The 22,126-nt window shown below is 41.0% G+C and overlaps 1 protein-coding gene, 1 long non-coding RNA gene and 1 other non-coding gene across 11 annotated transcripts in view; all 3 read left to right on the top strand.

Moving 5' to 3' along the window:
• Nucleotides 1–5,018, top strand: part of LOC117299097 — a 42,993-nt gene extending 37,975 nt beyond the window's left edge. For 2 of the 3 annotated variants that reach the window (XR_004520037.1, XR_004520039.1), the window contains exons 4-5: nucleotides 1,070–1,109; nucleotides 4,931–5,018. This is a non-coding gene — a long non-coding RNA (uncharacterized LOC117299097). Of the gene's footprint in view, nucleotides 1–7; nucleotides 95–1,069; nucleotides 1,110–4,930 lie in introns of those variants that run through there. The other variant, XR_004520038.1, reaches the window with a different exon arrangement.
• Nucleotides 5,019–6,519: 1,501 nt separating this feature from the next.
• The window catches only part of LOC117299096 (catenin delta-2-like), a 34,330-nt gene continuing 18,723 nt past the window's right edge, over nucleotides 6,520–22,126 (top strand). For 5 of the 7 annotated variants that reach the window (XM_033782529.1, XM_033782534.1, XM_033782535.1 and 2 more), the window contains exons 1-11: nucleotides 6,520–6,602; nucleotides 7,236–7,321; nucleotides 10,159–10,235; nucleotides 11,578–12,010; nucleotides 13,408–13,500; nucleotides 15,712–15,855; nucleotides 16,958–17,050; nucleotides 18,627–18,765; nucleotides 19,647–19,836; nucleotides 20,296–20,343; nucleotides 20,737–20,891. In XM_033782529.1, coding sequence (XP_033638420.1) covers nucleotides 7,258–7,321; nucleotides 10,159–10,235; nucleotides 11,578–12,010; nucleotides 13,408–13,500; nucleotides 15,712–15,855; nucleotides 16,958–17,050; nucleotides 18,627–18,765; nucleotides 19,647–19,836; nucleotides 20,296–20,343; nucleotides 20,737–20,891 — 1,436 coding nt within the window. In that variant the 5' untranslated portion in view covers nucleotides 6,520–6,602; nucleotides 7,236–7,257. The remainder of the gene's footprint in view (nucleotides 6,603–7,235; nucleotides 7,322–10,158; nucleotides 10,236–11,577; nucleotides 12,011–13,407; nucleotides 13,501–15,711; nucleotides 15,856–16,957; nucleotides 17,051–18,626; nucleotides 18,766–19,646; nucleotides 19,837–20,295; nucleotides 20,344–20,736; nucleotides 20,892–22,126) is intronic. The other 2 variants (XM_033782532.1, XM_033782533.1) reach the window with 2 other exon arrangements.
• On the top strand, nucleotides 14,185–14,257 carry Trnaf-aaa. Its single transcript has one exon. It is a non-coding gene; the product is annotated as a tRNA-Phe (tRNA).

Here is a 22,126-nt window from a genome sequence, read left to right on the forward strand (position 1 = left end):
ACAAGCTCTGAGGAGTGCCATCACCAAGGCCCAAGAAGACCTGATTGCAGAGCCTGATACACCCTCGTACATCCTCAAGACAGTCAGACAACAGGTAACAGTTTGAACCTCGGCCGGGCAACTTGCTCCTTAAATGGGTACCTGAGGGGTAGGGTACATTTACATGAGGGTGGGATAAATGAGGGTGGGTAGGAAGAATGGCCAAGAACAAGCTCTGAGGAGTGCCATCACCAAGGCCCAAGAAGACATGATCGCAGAGCCCGATACACCCTCGCACATACGTACTCGAGACCGTCAGACAACGAAGCCCAATTTCATAGCGCTGCTTAATGGTGAGCAAATTTGCGTGCTTACTGTAGCAGAAAAATTTGCTTAAGCCTTAGCCTATTTCACAGGTTAGCAGAAAAATTGGGCGGCCATATTGCATGTTTACCGTGGATTTGCATTGTGACGTCATTTATTTTCGTGGGGTAACATCGGAAGGTTAGCATGCCTTTTTGTGTGCTTACGGTTAGCAGCGCTATGAAATAAGAATTGCACAGTAAGCACAAAATCGGCCGCTAAGCAGCGCTATGAAATTGGGCCCAGGTAAAAGGTTAAAACCTGGGGCTTGGGTACCTACGGGTTGGGGATTCTGAGGGGTGGGGTAAATGATGGTGGGGTACAGTAGGATCAATGGCCAGGAACAAGCTCTGAGGAGTGCCATCACCAAGGCCCAAGAAGACCTGCCTGATCGCAGAATCACCACAGACTTACTCGGAGTGGGGGGGGGGGTATTGTAGCTCCCTGGCCTGTATGCTTCGTTTCTCTGTGGCAAAGGGCACCCTACGAGGAAATTGTAAATTTCTACTGGAGAATTTCAAGGGCACCAAGGCAATGGCAAGGGGCAACGGAGGCGATTGCCTCCGTTGCCTCCGTGAAGTATCAGGCCTGAGCTCCACTAGGTAAAGTTCCAAATCCATGTTCTTTGGGTTACCCCAAAACTAATAGATTTTGTGTACATTTTTTAGAACAAGTTTTTCTATGTATCTTTATAGTGCACCGGGCTTCTCATTTCTTATTTCCTCAGGATTTTTAAGCTTGACATTTCTTCAGTTTTGTTTTAAGTGGTAAGTTAAACCAAACTTCACTTTTGTTTTGTCGGCTGAATGTCAAGCTTATAACGATGTACTGATGTAGTTTAACACAATTTTAACAACTGCCTTGGTTTACTTAACCCACGCCTACATGAAATGCAATGCAACCTCCCAGTTAACTCTTGGTGAACATGTGTATGTAGAAGTTGGAACTAATCACTTGTGCCTGGGCCACTGTGGCTCTTTTGATGTGATTTCATGGGTCACGTTGTCTATTGACCCATTTCACCTGACGTCATCATCAGAAAAATCTTGAATGCACCATAGTGGTGGGCAATTTCACTGTGCGTTTTCATATATAACTCTATGCATTGAGTATGCTGTGCGTTATGCAGTGAAGTGCGCGTTTTAGGCGACGCGGCGTTAATACACATAAACCTAACTGCCCACCAACATGGCGAGCGTGGTATCAGTCGCCGCGTGTGACACGCGTGCAAGGGGTCAATAGATCGCTGCTTCATACATCAATCTCATTGGTCTTTGGGGGACTTCGGTTTTTCTTTTTCTCATTTCTGTGGTGTTAAGATGTGGCGCTAACTTTTATAAGCTCATTTAAATTTGCTGTATAATTGAGTCAATGCTTAGTTTTGTTGTTGGTGATTTGTTTTTTGTTTTACCAATCTTTTACCCCACACTTTGGCGTACACTCATAATGTAGAGTATGTGTGCATAAAATGCTAGGAGTTGCTGCCTCCTGACCTGGCCTCATTGAGTGTTGTTCTTTAAGGAGCTGTTTATATATTCCATCAAGATTAAGACTATGTACCTTTAAATTTGACCCTGAGTGTAGACTTGTGAAGAAGGAGTCGATTGTTGCGTGTATTTCCACATGAGCTGTGGTGTACCACAATATTGTGTCTCAAAATAAAAAGAAAGACAACCTGAGAGCGAAAGAGAGAGCAAAAGATATCCTGCAGGTTTTATGTCGGAGGTTACATCTGTGAGTTATTGAAAGTTACCACGGTAACAACCCCAAGGACAAAATGGATATTTAGAGGCAATGACCACATAGCAGAAATTGAAGACATTGATCTGATTTCAGACTTTGACATTAAATATTTCATCTGGTGAGATAATGCTCGAGGATAACTAGAGGATTGGAATGGAATTACAGTACTCAATTCCAAAAACAAATGATGTACCATCCATTTATGGTGTTTCCAAAACTTTTTTGAAAACTGGAGGATTGGAAATGTTATCTTCAAAGTAACTGATGATGTATCATCCCTTTATGATATGTTTCTTGAAAACTAGAGGATTGGAATGAATGTACTCTTCCAATAACCAATGATGTACCATCCCTTTATGATATGTTTCTTGAAAACTAGAGGATTGGAATGATGTACTCTTCCAATAACCAATGATGTACCATCCCTTTATGATAGTTTCTTGAAAACTAGAGGATTGGAATGAATGTGCTCTTCCAATAACCAATGAAGTACCATCCCTTTATGATATGTTTCTTGAAAACTAGAGGATTGGAATGAATGTACTCTTCCAAAAACCAATGATGTACCATCCCTTTATGATATGTTTCTTGAAAACTAGAGGATTGGAATGAATGTACTCTTCCAAAAACCAATGATGAACCATCCCTTTATGATATGTTTCTTGAAAACTAGAGGATTGGAATGAATGTACTCTTCCAAAAACCAATGATGTACCATCCCTTTATGATATGCTTCTTAAAAACTAGAGGATTGGAATGATGTACTCTCCCAATAACCAATGATGTACCATCCCTTTATGATATGTTTCTTGACAACTAGAGGATTGGAATGAATGTGCTCTTCCAATAACCAATCATTTACCATCCCTTTACAGTACTGCACACACATGTGTGTCTTGAAAACCAGATGACAATAAAATGTTCAATATTCCATCCCTTTTTGTTACTACTCTCTGAAATAAAAAATAGATATGGTTGGAATGAACTCTTCCCAAAATGTACCGTCTCTTTACTCGAGGATGAAGGACAATCCGCTATTAATGGTTCATGGATTCACTTGACATCCTGTTCTGATTGAACGCATCCCAGGGTAGCCTGGTATCAATTTGCGCCCCCCCCCCCCCCCCCCAGAGCATCTTGCCTTCTGACAGTGTAACCAGTGGTGCGTGGCCGTGATCTAGTCCGATAGTAATACCAGCTTGTCCGGCAATTAGGAAGGATCCGTCCACCAAGAAATTGTTTTTCATTAGTTAAAGGAGGATTTAGAAATGATCGAGCATGTGTGAAGCCAGGCTGTAAGGACAAATTTACGAAGCAATCAATATAATAGGTGATTAAAACAGCTAGTTGCTATTCAGTCAGGCTTGGATCAAGGTGTGAGATAGAGAGAAGGGGTGTCTATTTTTTTTATATATATTTTTTTCTTCCTTTCTGCCAAATGAGGCTTAAAGCCACTCTTGGTATAAGGGGCTACAAGAAGACAATAAGATGAAAATAACACAAGGGAGCTGAAATAAATATGTATGTAGGAATGAATGTTTGCATGATGGAAAGACAATAACCATTTCTTTTGAGTGATTGATTGTTCTGCGAAGAAACTGATGGACCCAAACCTGTGTAGTTGTCTATCTCTTGTGATGCACAGAGTCTGTAAACCTCCTTAATTGTAACATCTGGGAGGTTTCGGGGTCGAGAGCAAAAGGGACCTTGGGCCTGAGAGCCTTTTTCAGTACGTGGAATCTCATTATACATGTACATTGTACATACTGTAAAATTAACAATTTACCCCCACCCCTTCTTTTTGCTGTAGCACATGCATGCTGTCTAACTTAAGTGTTGCTAATTTTCCATGCTTGGTTTCCCTTTTACTCTTGTTTATTTCATGAATCTTTTTGCTGTAAATTTGCTTCTCCGTTAACAGCTTCCTATATTTTCATTTCCCCTTCTGGTTTCTTGTTGACCTTAATTTCTCCCTTTTCACTTCAGTTCATGTGCGTGTGGTCTTTTGCTGACCTGTTTTGCTGACCTGTGTCGTTCTCACTCTAGTTGCTCTGAAAAGGCTATAGGGCCTATAAGAAATCCCTCAGAAACCGATAAAGCTGCTACAAACGGTTTTCACTAAAATGGCCAATTGCGGCCGGCAGGCAGCCATATGATTTGACCTGTTTTCAATCAACCAAATAGGTCAGAAATAGTGACAACTTACTGGAATGGACACTGTCCAATGTTATACAGAATACTATTCATGGGGATCGTGAGTAAGCTTGGGCGATATCGATTTATTTTATTCACGATATATCGCCGACAATATATCGCGATATTCGATATAATCGCAATTAATGAAATTTGACATCATCAGTCTTCAAACTCCAAGTGAAAGTTGTAGAAGAGACAGTCATAGCTTAAGAGAGGTGTTCTAATGACCTATTCTTCTGGTTTTACTCCAAACCTATGGGGTGCAAGATGTATCAGCTAGCAAATACATCGCGGTATTTAATCGATATTGCGATATATCGCGATTATCGCGATCATCGCAATACATCGCGATATATCGATATTTCGATTAAAACCAAATCAATCCGATATCGAAATCGTTTCCAAATTAATATCGCGATATTCGATAATATCGTGATATCGCCCAAGCTTAATCGTGAGACATTGTTTGAATATTGTGCTACCAAAGTCCTCCTGTAGTATGTACTGCATTTGGTTGCCTGTAAAAGTTGCCTCATGTAACAAGGATTTTGACGTGAGTAGAGTTTATGTAATTTAATTAAGGATGACTATACTGGTTAAAGAGAAATTAACTATTTGTTTGATGATTGATTTGTTGATAATTTTGCAGGAAGAGAAATTTGAGAAGTTGACCCGTGAGTTGGATCAGGAGAATCGTAACGTCATCAATCAGTTTGAGAGAAGTCAACAGGAATCGGAGACTGGAACCTTCGCCAGCATCAGGTACCTGTAGGTCCTAGGGCCAATTTCAAAGCGCTGCTTAACAGAGCACAGGTTTTTGTGCAAACTAAAGCTGAAAGTGTCTGTGTACGTTTGGTTCTTTGAACCCTTCGAATGGCTTCTGACTGGCTCATGAAACAGCAGGCCTGATACTTCACGGAGGCAACGGAGGCGATTGCCTCCGTTGCCCCCTTGCCATTGCCTTGGTGCCCTTGAAATGCTCCAGTAGAAATTTACAATTTCCTCATAGGGTGCCCTTTGCCAAAGAGAAAATGCCTTGGTGCCCTTGCCCTTTCAAAAACGAAGCATACAGGCCTGAAACAGTCTCCAAAACAGCACTCAATTAATAGTATGGAATTTATGTGGGGGACACAAAAACCTCTTCTCTGCACCTTTTAAAACTACAGGTAACCGATGATTAAAAATAACAATGGCACACCAACAAAACAAACAAAACAAGATTATGATTTTTGTTCTCAATGAGCAGTTTCATTTCTGTCACTTTTCCCATAGATACAACGGCTAACTTAAGTTTTTAATCTACAAAAAAGAAAGAATAAGTAGAAGTTATTTCTGTCATCAGTAAAACATTTAGTCTTTGTTTTGCTTTGTTTCATCAATAACAGAACAGTTTCATTTCTCCCACTGTCCATCGGTGAAACTTTTAAAAATATGTGTGTAATTTTGAAGTGAGTTTGTTAGACTCTTGAAAGTAAAAGCTACAGACAACAGATCAAATTTCTCGGTCATGAATAAAAACTAGGCGTTATTTTTTTACCCTGGAAAAACATTTCAACAGCTTCTGAAGTAAAACTGGCGTCAGGGTTTTGCTTTGTGCTGAATTAGCTTGATTGTGACATTGAAAGAGAGTTAATAAGTGGTAATTGTGTTTTCTTAGACTGATAGCCTATTTCTGCTAAGCAGGTTTTGTCTGTGCTTAGCAAGCTTTTGTTTCAACAGGCTTTATGAAATTGGGACCTTGGGCCGTTTTCACCAAGCAATAAAATTCATCACAAGACAAATTCTCAGTAAATACCTTAGTGATTTGTATTGTGACAGCACATTGTACATAGCGACTATGATCGATTTGCAGTTAAGATCAATCTTAGGCCTTGTCCAAGTTGGCGGCTACAGCTACGGCTCTGGCTGTTGCTAAGGGTATTGCTAAGGACGTCCTATACCTCAACGCATAACTACGCAAAAATCTAGAGATAGCCATAACTGTAGCCGCTAATTCGGACACGGCCCAAGCTCTTTGTAAAATTGGCCCCTGGTTGGTGTCTAAATGGAAACGTCCATATTATTTAGAAGGAGTTTTAGAAGTGTTGGGTGGATTAGTTCCCAAGTCTATTATTTAATATAAATGGACATTTCAACATTGGATCTTTTCATTTACGCTGTTGTGTTCATGCAACCTAATTTGGTAATATTTTTGCTATTTACAGTGAAACTGACGACTCGTTTTCGTTCCGTCGTTCAGCAGTGAATGAGTCGGTTCTAGAAAGCGAAAGCAGTGTTAGCAGCAAGGCATACAACAGCTCTCACCTGATTGATTCTGCGCTGTAAGTTTGACCTCTCAGCGAAGCAGAAGGGGCATACATGTACACTCACTCACACGAGATCCAGGAATTTTGAATCTCAACCTCTGATTTCAAGATCTTGTGTCGCATTTAAGCCAGTGCTGATCCAGTTCTGATCCCACGTTTGGTCACAGTAGTCGGACAAAAACACATGCATAAACCCTGCCATTCCTAGCCAAACCTGAAGAGACCACATTGAATTGTGGTGTCTGATTCACCTTTGCGGTTACACTTTTGTCTGGAATCCACTTTGCCTGATCTAATCCACCAGAAATATCAGAACAAATAATTATGAGTATTAGCCTGAACAGTCTGTTAACGGCTTACAGTACATAAATGTATGTGTAAATGTATGTCAGGCTTTGTACCAGATTAAAATAGTTCCTACTTTTTTCAAAGGACCAAACATCGTGCCTGTTTTTATGAAAATAAAATGAAAAGCTAATTAGTCCTGGTGGCTAGTCACTAAAAAAAAAAATTCAGCAAACCCTGCAAATGTCCGCTAATTGATTGATTGATTGATTGATTGATTGATTGATTGATTGATTGATTGATTTATTGTTCACACCCCTTCTTCATCTGTCGTTGACATCCTTTCCCGTTTCTCTCTTTCAGAGACGCATTACGCGCCCACAACATGGATGCGAGTGACACCATGCAGTACTCTGGGTACGGCGCTGTCCCCGACAGAAGCTACCACGGTAAGTAGGGAATTGAACCAGTTGTCGATTTCATGAAACTCTTCCTAACTTAAGACTAATCTTAGGACTTATGGCGAGTCCCAACCCTGCACTTTTACATGCAGACCTTAAGATTAATCCTAACGCGAGATGAGCGAGTCCTAACTCTTTGTGAAATCGACGGCAGTGTCACAGTGGTGAGAGTCAAGCCCTTTACACACTAGCCGCCCAGATTTTAATTCAATTCAGTGAGAACCAACACACAACTCTACTCAAACTAGGACATATGACTCTAGCCAGTGGAGCCGGTAATCAAACCAGGGTCACATTGGTGAGAGGGAAGCGCTCTAAGACCAAGCCACCCAGAGAGAACCAACGCACACATGGCCCTAGCCAGTGTAGCTGGGAATCAAGCCAGGGCCACAGTGGTGAGAGGCAAGCACATTACGCACAAGTCGCCCAGAGAGAACCAACGAACGACTCTACTCACATATGGCACAAGCTGGGAATCAAGCCAGGGCCACAGTGGTGAGAGGCAAGCACAAGTCGCCCAGAGAGAACCAACGAATGACTCTACTCACATATGGCACAAGCTGGGAATCAAGCCAGGGCCACAGTGGTGAGAGGCAAGCACTTTTGAATTGAATTGAATTGAATGGTTTATTCGTCAAGTATATAAAAATACATGAAATTTACAATCCTATTGTACAGCAACATATAAAATATTAAAATGTAAAATTGCACAAGAATTACCACAATACTACATAAACAATAACCTTAATGTAAGTTAAAAAAATGAACGTTTATAAAAAAACAAACAAACAAACAAACAAACAAACAAACAAACAAACAAACAAACAGTTAAACGCTAAAGCATGATTGGGTAGTGGACCCCTCCCCAAATTAAAAGAGGCCAAATTGCACAGGAGATGCCAGAAAATCAAATAAAACAATAATAAACAATTAAGACAGTACATAGGGCTGGATGCATTGCAGTTATCTAATAAAATCACAGTTAAAATTATGGATAGCAATAGGTAAAAATGAGTTCTTGAACCTGTTAGTCTTAAGGCTTAGTTGACGGATCCTACCAGATTTGTTGTGAACAATCAGTGGGTAAAGGGGATGTGTGTTGTCAGACAAAATACAGTGGAACTTACTCATAAGTCTATTCTTAACTAATTCCTGAAGACCGTCATTATCTGAACCAATAATCCTACTGGCTTGTTTGGTAATGCGAACTAGTTTTTGCCTATTAAAAACTGAAAGTGAATTAAACCAAGTGATTGCACAAAAAGTCAACAAGGATAAAATAGTATTCTGATAAAATAGATTAAGAATCCGGGTGTTAACATTAAAATACTTCAGCTTCCTGACAAGTACAACCGTTGATTAGCCTTCTTATAGATTTTCGTGGTGTTGGAGTTCCAGTTCAGCTGATCATCAATTACAGTTCCCAGATACTTGTACTCCTTTACCACTTCAACAGACATGTCATTAATTTTAACAGGTTGTACAGGTTGAATGTTTTTTTTTAAGTTAAAAACCATTTCTTTTGTTTTATTTACGTTAAGAACTAAGTTATTTCTTTCACACCAATCAACAAACTGATTAACTCCTATCCTATACTCTGATTCATCATTGCCAGAAATTAATCCAGTCAAGGCTGTGTCATCTGCATATTTAATCACAATACAAGAACTACTTTGGACATTAAAGTCACTTGTGAACAATGAAAACAAAAGAGGTGATAACACACACCCCTGTGGAACTCCAGTGCTTAAGTGTGCGACATCAGAGCTAACACCTGAAAATCTGACCTTTTGTGGTCGCTGCAGTAAAAAATCATTAATCCAGAGGGCAAGATGTGGGTTAACTTTCAAATGCAGTAATTTATACAAAAGAGACTGTGGCCTTATTGTGTTAAAGGCAGAGGAAAAGTCAATAAATAATGTACGTACATAGCTTTTACAATTGTCAATGTGCCCGTAAATGTTATGCAATAATGTCATAATTGCATCATCCACACCACGATGCGCACGATAAGCAAACTGAAAAGGGTCCGCTGCATTTCTTGTTTCGTTGAGCAGAATACCTTTGATGACCCGTTCAAAGCATTTCATCACAATAGGTGTGAGGGCAACCGGTCTATAGTCATTGAGAACAGCTGGCTTCAGTATCTTGGGAATTACGCACAAGTCGCCCAGAGAGAACCAACGAATGACTCTACTCACATATGGCACAAGCTGGGAATCAAGCCAGGGCCACAGTGGTGAGAGGCAAGCACTTTACGCACAAGTCGCCCAGAGAGAACCAACGAATGACTCTACTCACATATGGCACAAGCTGGGAATCAAGCCAGGGTCACAGTGGTGAGAGGCAAGCACTTTACGCACAAGTTGCCCAGAGAGAACCAACGAATGACTCTACTCACATTTGGCACAAGCTGGGAATCAAGCCAGGGCCACAGTGGTGAGAGGCAAGCACTTTACGCACAAGTCGCCCAGAGAGAACCAACAAACGACTCTACTCACATATGGCACAAGCTGGGAATCAAGCCAGGGCCACAGTGGTGAGAGGCAAGCACTTTACGCACAAGTCGCCCAGAGAGAACCAACGAATGACTCTACTCACATATGGCACAAGCTGGGAATCAAGCCAGGGCCACAGTGGTGAGAGGCAAGCACTTTACGCACAAGCCACCCAGACAAAACCAATACACAACTCCACTCACATAAAAGCCTTAGCTGGGAATTGAGCCAGGTTCACATTGGTGATAGATAAGTGCTTTAGGCACTACCCATCCAATGCCACCCAATAATTCAAATAATACATGATTATTATCTCTTTTGTTTCAGAATATGGTAGTCCTGCGGTTAATGGACACACAGATGCATCCCCTGGCCCTAAACAGCAAGTGAAGAAAACAACACAGGTAGGCATTGCATTGGTATAAAGAGGGTAGGCAATAAATGGTGGACAAAAACATGGCAATACCAAAATGCGCCCTCTCCTGGTGCGCTCCCTTATTCTTTTGTCATTGCCTGAGTGTGATGCGTCTCACCAAACACAGCAGAGTGTGGGTTCGAATCCCCAGCCCTGATCATTGTGTCCTTAAGCAAGGCACTTTGCTTCGTCCTTCGGATGGGACGTACAGCCGTTGGTCCCATGCGTTGTGTAATCGCGTGTAAAACAACCCATTGGTTCGCCCCGGTGTTCCTGGCTGGATTGGCAGCATATTGCGCCACAGCACCTTGTAAACCATTAGCAATGTTAAGGATTAGGTCTTATATCTCAAACTTCGTCCCACTCCTCACAGTAATAATACCTGCCGCTTTGTATCCTTTGGCAAAAGGCGCATTTGAAATACGGTTATTATGATTATTATTATTATTATTATTATTATTATTATTATTATTATTATTATTATTATTATTATAAAAAATTTAAAAAGAACTTTAAAGTGCCATCTCAGCATCGCTAAGGTACGCACTGTATTGGTAAAAAAAAGAGTATTGTCCAGAAAAGCACTATATAAAAATTTGTTATTATTGATGCCGTTTAAACAAAATGTTCAGAGTCTACCTTATTATAGTGGATGTTCTATCATGATGGCATGATAGCATCATGGGAATTTTATAAGCAATGCAGTGTCGCTTGACGGCCCTTTTAGTTTTAGTCCAATGGGCTACATGTAATTAGTCGATTGAGACATCAACCACACACGATTGGTTGTACTTTGCAAACTGCTTAAACTCAATGACTGGGCGAGCTTTTTGAATAAATTGACGAATGTAATGGAGTTGCCTTTTCACGCGTGGCTAAGATATGTAATGCGATTTTTCATGTGGAGTTAAATAGTGCGGAACTACTACAGAGAGCTTCATGAATAATGAACCAGTAACTGACGACTGTAATTAGATCAAATGGATTAAATACTATATGGGATGATGGATGAAGCTGGTTTTTAATATTAATGTTTTTATTTGCTGGGATGGGAAATTTCAGACTTTTATCTGACTTCAGACTTTTTCTAATGTCTGCTTGGTGCAAAGAAAATGACAGCTATTTTCTTCAATTGTTATAAAGAAATCTTACTTTCTGAATTTAATGATACTGTTCCCAAAAACTCCTTAAAATCTTTTAACTCCAGGGGTTTCTCAAGGTGGATATGTCGTCATTTCAGTGTACAGGTCTCCTAAAATAGATCCTTGGTTCAGATCTTATCTTTTTGTTTGCAATGACTCTCACCCCTGAAAATACTTCTTTCATGGCAGGTAACAATTACCAAGCACACGGTACAAACCCGCATCGTCCACTCCCCGGATGGGCGCGACTCCCCGGCCGTCGCCCACTCCCCCGCCCCCTACGACAACCGGGACTACTCCCGTCCCTCCAACTACCCTGCTCACCCGGCTAACAACTACGGCAACGAGTCCCCATACCCAGATGATCAGTACGATGCCTCCGACCCTTCCAGGCAGTACGAAAGGACGCCCTCTGTTGACGGCAGTGAGAGACAGGGCTACCGCGGCGATCCGGTGCGGGATCCGTACGATCGCTCGTACAACGACACACCGAGCGATATGTACGCGCCATCGATTGAAGGAAGCGAACGGTATGGGACGGCGCCGAGGTCGGAGAATCCGTACAGCTCCCCGAGACCGCAGTATGGGGATAGGTATGACGACCGTCCAGTCGATCCCAGAGGTGAGTTTATTGGTGACGGGTCTCGTCAGCTTTCTTAAAGACTAAAAACAGCTGCTTTAACATCCTGTTGTGGCTTTCTTGTCAAAAGGCTTAGAAAAAGCTCAAAACATCCACATGAACAAAAAGGTTAACTACACGTACAAACAAAAGTTTTTTTTTCGCTCAGTAAATAAGTTAGTAAAAATTCATCTTGATGTGATGATTACGGTGTTAACAATACAAAAAGGTAATACACGATTTGCTAAACAAACCCTGCTTTTTACCCGTGTGTGTGTGTGTGTGTCCACCATGGTCCTTTCTTTGGCGGGAAAAATAATTTCATTCTCCTGGTGTTTTTTTTTTCGGCTAACAGAATTTCCAGCGAGCTTAGCCGGTTGACTTTTTTAAGTGACTGGCCAGCAGGACCAGGTAGTTTGTCAATTCATTAGTCCCTCAGCTTGTTCACAAGTCCATATTTCAAATGAGATAGGGAAGCTTTTCAACACCGAACTAGCCAGCCAAACCACTTGGATGAAATGTGGGGCAGTCCTCATGTGTTGTAACGGACAGTTTGTTAAGGGAGAATACTGCCTTTTAAAGGCAGTGGACACTATTGGTAATTACTCAAAATAATTTTTAGCATAATACCTTTCTTGGTGACGAGTAATGGAGAGAGGTTAATGGTATAAAACATTGTGAGAAACAGCTCCCTCTGAAGTATTGTAGTTTTCGAGAAAGGAGTAATTTTCCACGAATTTGATTTCGAGACCTCAGATTTAGAATTTGAGGTCTCGAAATCAAGCATCTGAAAGCACTCGACTTCGTGTGACAAGGGTGTTTTGTTCTTTCAGACCGATTTAGCTCAAATTTTCTCAGGTTTGTTATTTTATGCATATGTTGAGATACACCAACTGTGAAGGCTAGCCGTTGACAATTACCAATAGTGTCCAGTGTCTTTAAAACCATTCAACTGCACTGGGGGTCGATTTCACAAAGATAGTCTTAACTTATGACTAGTCCTAGGAGTTATTAAAAATGTAAGGCTAGTCCTAAGTTAGTATGAGTAACTCGTCCTAATTGGAGATAAGACTAGTCCTAACTCTTTGTGAAATCCACCTGTGGTTTTGTATGATGGTGGCACAGCAGAACACCTCATAGGTTCGGGGCGTTTAACCAGGATAACTTCAAAAGCAAGACTTGTTACCCCCTACAAATCCATCCTTTGCCTCGCCTCCCGCAGATAATAGTGGAGCACTATTACATGTGCATATGAAGGGGAATGCTGCCTTCTAAAACCATCCAACACAACTGTTTGTGTACACTGAACAGGGTTTACACGTTTAACTACTGTAGGAAAACTTCAGAAAACAAGACTTTTACCCCCCTACAAATCCGTCCTTTTCCCCACCTTCCCGCAGATAATTACAATTACAGCGACCAATACGACCGTTACCCTCAGTCCGGGCAACCAAAGGAGGATTGGAACCCACCACCACCAGCGAATGACTACAGTGAGATTTTGTTTTCCCCCCCCCTTTTTTTTCTTTTTAACTTTCTCACCCGATTTTGCACCACAGCCTGAAACCATTTGACAAACTAACCATGCTTTGATTATGTATTGCATTTTTGTCTGATCTCTGTGTTGTTTCTTCTAATCTAACATTCTATGCATCCTTGGCCTGACCAGGGTCACAGCTTAGCCCTATATCACGCTGTCTCCATCTTGGTCATGTTCCCTGTTTCCATAACACAAATGAATACTAACATTCGTTTGGTAAACATGGCACCAGACTATTATTTCGTCCAGCCTCAGTTTGGTTACAATGAGTTGGTATGGAGTAAAATCAAGATGGCCACACCGTGATACTGGTTTATAATAGATGTTAAATTTGCATGAGGATAAAGAATATTCATTTTGGTTTTTAACCATGTACGCCGATGTGTGTTAGCACTGTATACTCAGTACTTACCCGAGTTTGCAGTTACCGCTGCTAAAACTAAGATTCTAACCGCTTCTAGCCACCGGGCAATCTCGGTGGTCTAGTTGGTATGACACTGCTCTAGAATTGCAAAGGTCGTGGGTTTGAATACCACCCGAGTAATATGCCTGTCATTTTTTTCACAGAACTCGGGTAAGTAATGAGTATACAGTGCTTACACACATCGGCGTATATGGGAAAAAACCAAAACGGGCAATCTCGGTGGTCTAGTTGGTATGACACTGCTCTAAAATTGCAAAGGTCGTGGGTTCGAAACCCACCCGGGTAATATGCCTGTGATATTTGTTATACTTTTGTTACTGTTCCTCTGTGTGATTTTCCTTTGACTGTTTAATTTCTGAGTTTTAAAATATAAAAAAAAAAAAAAAAACATTGCTCGAGCACAAAGCCAAAGCCCAGGTCCCACCAAGCCCGGAAAAAAATGCACTGATTCATAAGCAGAAAAACAGTGTTTAATAGGGTGCGTTCGTTTAGCTTCCCTGGGTCGACCCTGGTCTGCCCCGGTACGTTCGAATAGCTTTGATGGGGCTCACCCGGGTCAGCCCCCCAGTGCCCTGCTTGTGGAGTGGGTCACTTTGGGGTGACCTGAGAAGCATGCCGTCACCACGTGTGGGCGAGTGTGACCGTTCGTTTAGCTCTTGTCATGGGCTCACCTGAGTGAGGACCAAGGGAAGCTAAACGAACGCACCCAGTGTTATCCAATTGCTTTTAAAATATCTTTTCTAGAAGCAGTCTTGACGTACTGATTGCTTTTTAACATTTTCAGGACCTCATACGTAATCATTTTGTAATGACGCCAATTAGCATGACCGACGAATCACTTGGGTTACCATTTTGTATTTTCACAAAATGCTGTTTCAAGATTTTGTACAAATTCTTGATACTCATTGCTTTAACATGTTTAGCAAGTCTCAGGAACCAATATTTAACTCCGTTTTGTAAGTTACACTAATAAGCATGTTCGATAAATAACTAGACTTGCCATTTTGCATTTCCGAAAATTTGCGATTCAAGATTTGGTGTACGAATTCTTTACATACTCATTGCTTTTAACATTTTCAGGACCTAACATATAATTGAACTATAATAAAACCAATTAACATGATCAATGGATCACTCGATTTACCGTTTTGAATTTTCACAAAGTTGCGATTCAAGATTTTGCTTACAAATTCTTGACATACTCATTGCTTTTAACATTTCCAGAGAATTTCAGGACCTTGCACGTAATCTTTTTAGTGATGATCCATGATTGACTCGATTTACCATTTTGTATTTTCACCTTACAATCTCTCCCAATGAACCAATCACAGATTACTTGTCAAAGTTGTTCAGAACTGACCAGCACTAAGCGACCAATCACACGGCTCCTTTTATAGCCTACCAACTAACCAATCACAGATTATTTTTCATAGCTGTTCACAACTGACCAGCTCTAAGCGACCAATCACACGACTCCTTTTATAGCCTAGTAATAAGTCAATCACAGATTACTTGTCACAGCTGTTCACAACTGACCAGCTCTAACCGACCAATCCCGAAGCTTCTTTTATAGCATATAAACCCAAGTTATTTCCCCCACGAATTTGAATACTAACTGACCAATCCTCTACCCTCTCTTATAACCTACTAACCAATTACAATGCACCACAGATGCCAATTCTAAACTGACCAATCCCGCAGCCTCTCTCATGTTACTAAGAGTAGTTTTATTTGTCGCAGACCCGGCGTTTAATGACAGCTACCGCCCCGATGACATCACACGGGAAGCAGCCAATGACCAGATGGCTCCAATAGCATCGATGGATCGCACTGGCAGCCAAGACACAGTGGAATATGATAAATACGACAAGCCGTTTGATAAAGGTAAGATTCCACCCAAACCCACCCCCAACCACCAACCCCACCCCCTGAACCAACCCCCTGACCCCACCACTGATTGGCTTTGCAGAAAGCATTGCAAACAAATCTGAAAAATTCTTTGAAGTTGAGTTTGAAGCTTGCATAAACAGAAATTGGTTGATTAACAATAATATTGTAAAAAGTTGTGAGAGTGTAAGTTTAAAGGCAGTGGACACTATTGGTAATTGCTCAAAATAATTATTAGCATTAAACCTTACTTGGTAATGAGTAATGGGGAGAGGTTGATAGTATAAAACATTGTGAGAAACGGCTCCCTCTGAAGTGGAGTAGTTTTTGAGAAAGAAGTAATTTTCGACGAATTTGATTTAGATAACTCAGATTTAGAAATTGAGGTCTCGAAATCAAGCATCTGAAAGCACACAGCTTCGTGTGACAAGGTTTTTTTGTCTTTCACTATTATCTTGCAACTTCGATGACCGACTGAGCTCAAATTTTCACTGGTTTGTTATTTTATGCATATGTTGAGATACAGCAAGTAAGAAGACTGGTCTTTGACAATTACCAATATTGTCCAGTGTTTTTAACAGTGTGGTTTTAATAACAAGGGTGAAGTTTTAGCATTGTAGGTATGTTCTTCGGCCTTTGAGGAGGAATATTTTAGACAGTTGCGCTTTCCCACTCAGGTTTCCTTTCTTCAAGTTGTCAAATTGTAATAATAAATATATAAATTAAACCGGCACCTTATTGTAGATTTATTATAAGTCCTAACTTGGGACTACATGTAGTCCTTGGAGTTAAGGCTAGTCCTAAAACTTGAGGCTAGTCCTGAGTAAGGACAGGTTACTCGTCCTAACTCGAGATTATACTAGTCCTTACTCTTTGTGAAATCCACCCCTGGTAAAGCAAACTTAAATTAAAAGTAAGTTAAAAACCAAGAACAAATCAACAAAAGTTTGAAAAAGCAATGCACTGATGCCTCTTTAGCTGTTCACAGTCAGTTATCTTGGGACATGTGCCAAACCTGTCCAGTGTGAACACAGCCATCTCGTTCCTCGCTAGCTATACCTCCTCAGTCTGACCGCCTCTACCCTATACACACTTCTAGGCTCCTACAGGTACCCTTACCGTCCGACACACCAGGTCCACCGAAGACATGACTCGATCCCCAGAAAATCGTCCATGGGTAGTAGTGGCAAAGGTACACTCGGCTGATTGCGTTTGCATGCTCTCAAATCGTACTGCATGTTTGTATGATGTCTCACCCATCTAGGAAATCTAGGACTACTTTAGGTGACCAGGCATTTTTATACCCCTCTCCAAACCTTTGGAACAGTCTCCCATCTTGCATTAGACAGTGTACTTCAATTGATGTATTTAAATCTAAGTTAAAAACCCATTTGTTTACTCAACCCATTTCATTCATTCTTGCTCTGTTTTTGTATATTTTATTTTTATTTTTTTTCTCTGCACTTTTTGTATTCCTTGTTATGCGCAGTAGAGTATATTTAAATATAGGTCATTGCGCAAAATAAATGTCTGTATTATTCTTATGTGTGGCATTGGTCTACCTCAGGGAGGGCGCTGTTAGGCTAGGCGTTGTGACCTTGTGGTGCATGGAGTCCACTCCTATCTGTATATTTTATAACTAATTATTTTTGCTCTCCGTAAATACAATATTTCTTTTGTTGATTAACTTGCATGAAGTGATGTCATGAATCCAGTTAACATATTTAACTTTTGACCTATGACCTCATGTGCTTAACCTCTGACCTACCCACATTGTAGAGTTCCTTCACAATACTGCTAGTATGGAGTCATTTGCGACTTGGAACTTTCAAATGACCATAGGCCTATTTGTTTTCATGACACACAGTTAGGTAAGGTTTGCTGTAGCACCACCATTTGTGTCAATCTCTTTTGAGTGTTGTTGGTTCTGAGACGAACCGGTGGTTGACAATGGGAGACTTTCTGGGACGATAGAGGGCAGCAGACTTACCGGGTAAATCCATTGTTCTCAGAATTATGCGCATGTTCAGAACTACGTAAACAATGGAAATTTACCCGGTATGTCTGCTGCCACCTAGCGTTGGAAAGTCTCCTATTCAATGTTGCGATCAGTATGCTCTGATCGTCTTCAGAAAAAAAAAAAGCATACTGATCGAAACGTTCAGTTGTCAACCGCCGGTTCTATTCGGAACCATCATTACTCCACAGAGATATGCACATGGTTCTGCCAGAAACCTCACCGATGTAATTCTACTCCAACCAAGCAAAGTTTCAAATCCTACTGACACACAAATCGACTGGTTGTTTGATTTATAATTACATGCCTCTAGCCAATGACCACAAAACTCATTGGACTCTAACCTTTCAATAACTGTCTGCTGACGTTAACAAAATGACCTCTGACCTGAGATTCTCATCAGCGATTCAATTTTAAACAAAACCAAACTTAACCACTTGACTAGTGCTAACACTTCTCGTGTTACCAAGGCTCATAATTTCAGGCAAAGATGATCATACACTTATGAACTGTAAATTCAATTTGAAACAAAACCAAACTTAACCACTTGACTAGTGATAACAATTCTACTGTTACAAGGCTCATAATTTCAGGCTAAAAGGTCATACCCTTATGAACTGTGACCTTTGGTTCTTGCAACTCTCACCAATCAAGCCACATTAGTTAAATAAATTTTGACCTAATTTCATACACACACTCATTGGATTTACTGACCTTTGTCATGTTTGTGATGACCTTTGACCTGATATAGGTGACCCCCAGTGGAGAACCCCTGACCTTCAGGAGATCATTGACTACCTGAGTCATCCAAACCCTGCCATCGTAGCCAATGCTGCAGGGTACCTTCAACATCTGACGTTTGAGGACGACCCCATCAAGAATAAGACAAGGTGAGTGAAACCTTCCTCCAGCCCCCTCAGAAAAAAAGCGGGCGTCATGGCTGAGCGGTTTTAAAGCACCAGACTGAAGCTCTGGTGTTTCTGATCAGCTAAGTGTTCGAGTCCCGGTCTTGACACTTGTATCCTTAAAGGAACGTTACAGAATTGGTAAGAAACAAAAATCGTGAAGATCACAGATTTACATAAAACTTACACGGTCTAAAGATGATGATAGTTGAAAACATCCCTTGCAATATTTCTGTCTGAAATGTCATAATTTGATGAGAAATAAATAATCTAACTTTGCGTTTGGAGTTTATCGCTCAGTGAGCGTTTTATTCATTTTTATTTTGGCATCGATGCAATGCAAGATTTGTAATCGGTTTTTCACTATTTTCTCGTGACCCAGATGGCCGATCGATCTCAAACTTCTACAGGTTTGTCAGTTTATGTATATGGTGGATTACATAAAGTGCTTACACTGCTAGCAACTGTTTTGTTAGCAACAACCAATTCTGTAATGTTCCTTTAAGCAACACACTTAAACATCCTCGATGCATCCTTGAGATGAGACGTAAAGTCAAAGGTCCTGTGTGTTGTGTTCATATTAAAGAACTCACTGAACTTATCGTAGAGAGAAGTGGCTCACAAGGATTAGGTCTCATACCAGCATACATGCACTTCAAAACGTAGATCCACAACATCTTGCAGAAAAAAAATACTAGACGCCCATCAGGTGCAGTAAACTGTTAGTGGCCGGTAGGTTCATGAATTAGTTAACATTCATGATCTGGAAATGACAAACACGATTCTTTATTCTGAAAACCGTTTTCTGATTTTTTTATTCCCATCTTGACCTTCTCGCTCCTGCTCCTCTTCACCCCGTCGCCCAGGAGTCTAAACGGCATCCCCGTCCTGGTAGAGCTACTGGGTAACCCCACCCCTGATGTCCACAAGTGTGCCTGCGGTGCCCTGAGGAATATCTCCTTTGGCAAGCCCAACGAGGAGAACAAAGTCGCCATCAAGAACGCTGGGGGAATCCCCGCCCTGATCAGGCTCCTGCGGACGACCAGAGATCCTGTGGTGAGTTTCAAAATACATTTCTGTTTTACCCCTCAGTAATTTCTTGTTGGCGTGTTGTGGCTGAGTGATCAAGTTCAACAGACCCAGGCTCTCCCGTCGATTTCACCAAACTCTTCCCAGTCTTAGGATTAATCTTAGGACTTGGGACGAGTCCCAGCCTTGTAACAGTAACTATAAGAATAATCCTAAGTTATATAGGATTTGAAGCATTGCATGGTGAGATATCAATATATATTTGGTTTGCGGTAACACCATGTGTGTATCTACTTGCCAGGTAGAGTCTGTTCTTATACAAACGCTTGCTTTATTCTACTACCGCGGAGTAGATGTTCGGGGGGTTCAGGAGACTTCTCAGTGTCAGTTCTGAAAAGAACTTTCCTAAGTTAGTCTGTATTATTGTTATTGTATTTCATGTCTGAAATATGAATTGAGGATTTTTTTTCTCTTTTTTTTCCACAGACCAAAGAACTAGTCACAGGAACCTTATGGAATCTTTCGTCATCCGAGGTGAGCCGCTTAAAATAAAATTAAAAGCTATTAAAGAAAAAACCAAGGTTGATTTGCTATGTCTTTCACTAACATTCTTTGACCAGGGCCCAATTTCATAGCGCTGCTAAGCACACAAATTTGCTTAGCATGAAATTTCTTCCTTGATGAAAACAGGATTACCAACCGAATTTCCACGTGATTTTCAGGTTAAGCAAACAACAGCTGAATACCAGTAACAAGCAGTGTGCAACAAATGGAAATTCGGTTGGTAATCTTCTTTTTATCAAAGAATAAATTTCTTGCTAAGCAAATTTGTCTGCTTAGCAGCTCTATGAAATTGGGCCCTGATGACAGTAGAGATTTTCTTTTGGGAAGAAATTCTTAAATTTTCTTAAATTATTTTACAAACAGCCTCTGAAGAAGCCCATTATAGATGACGGCTTGTCGGTCTTTGTCAATGATGTCATCATACCGGACTCTGGTTGGACGCCAGAGAATCCTGATAACAAGCTACCGACGGACTACGCCTGGACACCAGTGTACAGGAACACTACCGGCTGCTTAAGGTAAGAAACTAGTGGTTAGAGTGCCGAAGGCACTAGAAACTAACCTCTACAGCAGTTCAGAACTTTTCGTGTGCTCTCGGAACATTCCGGCACGGTTCGCGACAATCCCCCACGCAGCAGGTTTGGGGGGTTGTTACATAAGAGTGGACTAACCACTGGGACCTGGTTGTTTATATTTTCAGGTTTAAAAGATGCAAGCACTGCTTCAGACCTCTTTATTCAAGTACATTTGTAGCAGCAGGTTTGGGGAGTTGTTACATAAGAGTGGACTAACCACTGGGACCTGGTTGTTTATATTTTCATGTCTAAAAGATGCAAGCATATGCAAAATGACGTCATAAGGTCATTCTCGCTCGGGTATTCTCTGATGGGCCGAACCCCTGTGGAGTTAAGTATTTAGTGCCTTCCTTAGAGTGCAGGACTTGCAATCACAAGGTTGTGGGTTTGAATCCTACCGAGCTAATCGCTGATCTTACAATGTCTAGAAATAAGTACTGTATACCGCCCATATCTCATTGGGCCCTGACCCCCAATCAATGTTGGATCGTATTGCGTTGTCTGCGCTCAGCTGGGGTTAACATCATTGAGCGGGGGGGGGGGGGGGGGGGGGGGGGGTGGGTGAGGGTATGTTTATTGTTGCGTGCTAAAGCATTTTGGCTGGGATTGTAGTTAATAAGTCACAATTACGTGATTTGTGAAAATTCATAATCAAAGATGTTAAACCATCTTTGTTTGAGAGAGATTGCCAACTTGGTGTTAATATCCCCTAGGCTGATTAGTGAAAAAGTTGTAAGGCAGTGGACACTATTGGTAATTACTCAGAATAATTATTAGCATAAAACCTTACTTGGTAACGAGTAATGGGGAGAGGTTGATGGTACAAAAAAATTGTGAGAAACGGCTCCCTCCGAAGTGCCATAGTTTTCGAGAAAGAAGTAATTGTCCACGTATTTGATTTCAAGACCTCAGATTTAGAACTTGAGGTCTCGAAATCAACCATCTAAACGCACACAACTTCGTGTGACAAGGGTGTTTTTTTCTTTCATTATTATCTCGCAAGTTCGATAAGCGATTGAGCTCAAATTTTCACAGGTTTGTTATTTTATGCATATGCTGAGATACACCAACTGTGAAGGCTAGTCTTTGACAATTACCAGTAGTGTCCACTGCCTTTAACAAATTTTATGAATTCAAGCTTGGTTGGTCATTTGATTACTCGTTCAGACTGTTTCAAA

The sequence above is a fragment of the Asterias rubens genome, chromosome 14 (genome assembly GCF_902459465.1).
Source record: "Asterias rubens chromosome 14, eAstRub1.3, whole genome shotgun sequence".
NCBI lineage: Eukaryota > Metazoa > Echinodermata > Asteroidea > Forcipulatida > Asteriidae > Asterias > Asterias rubens.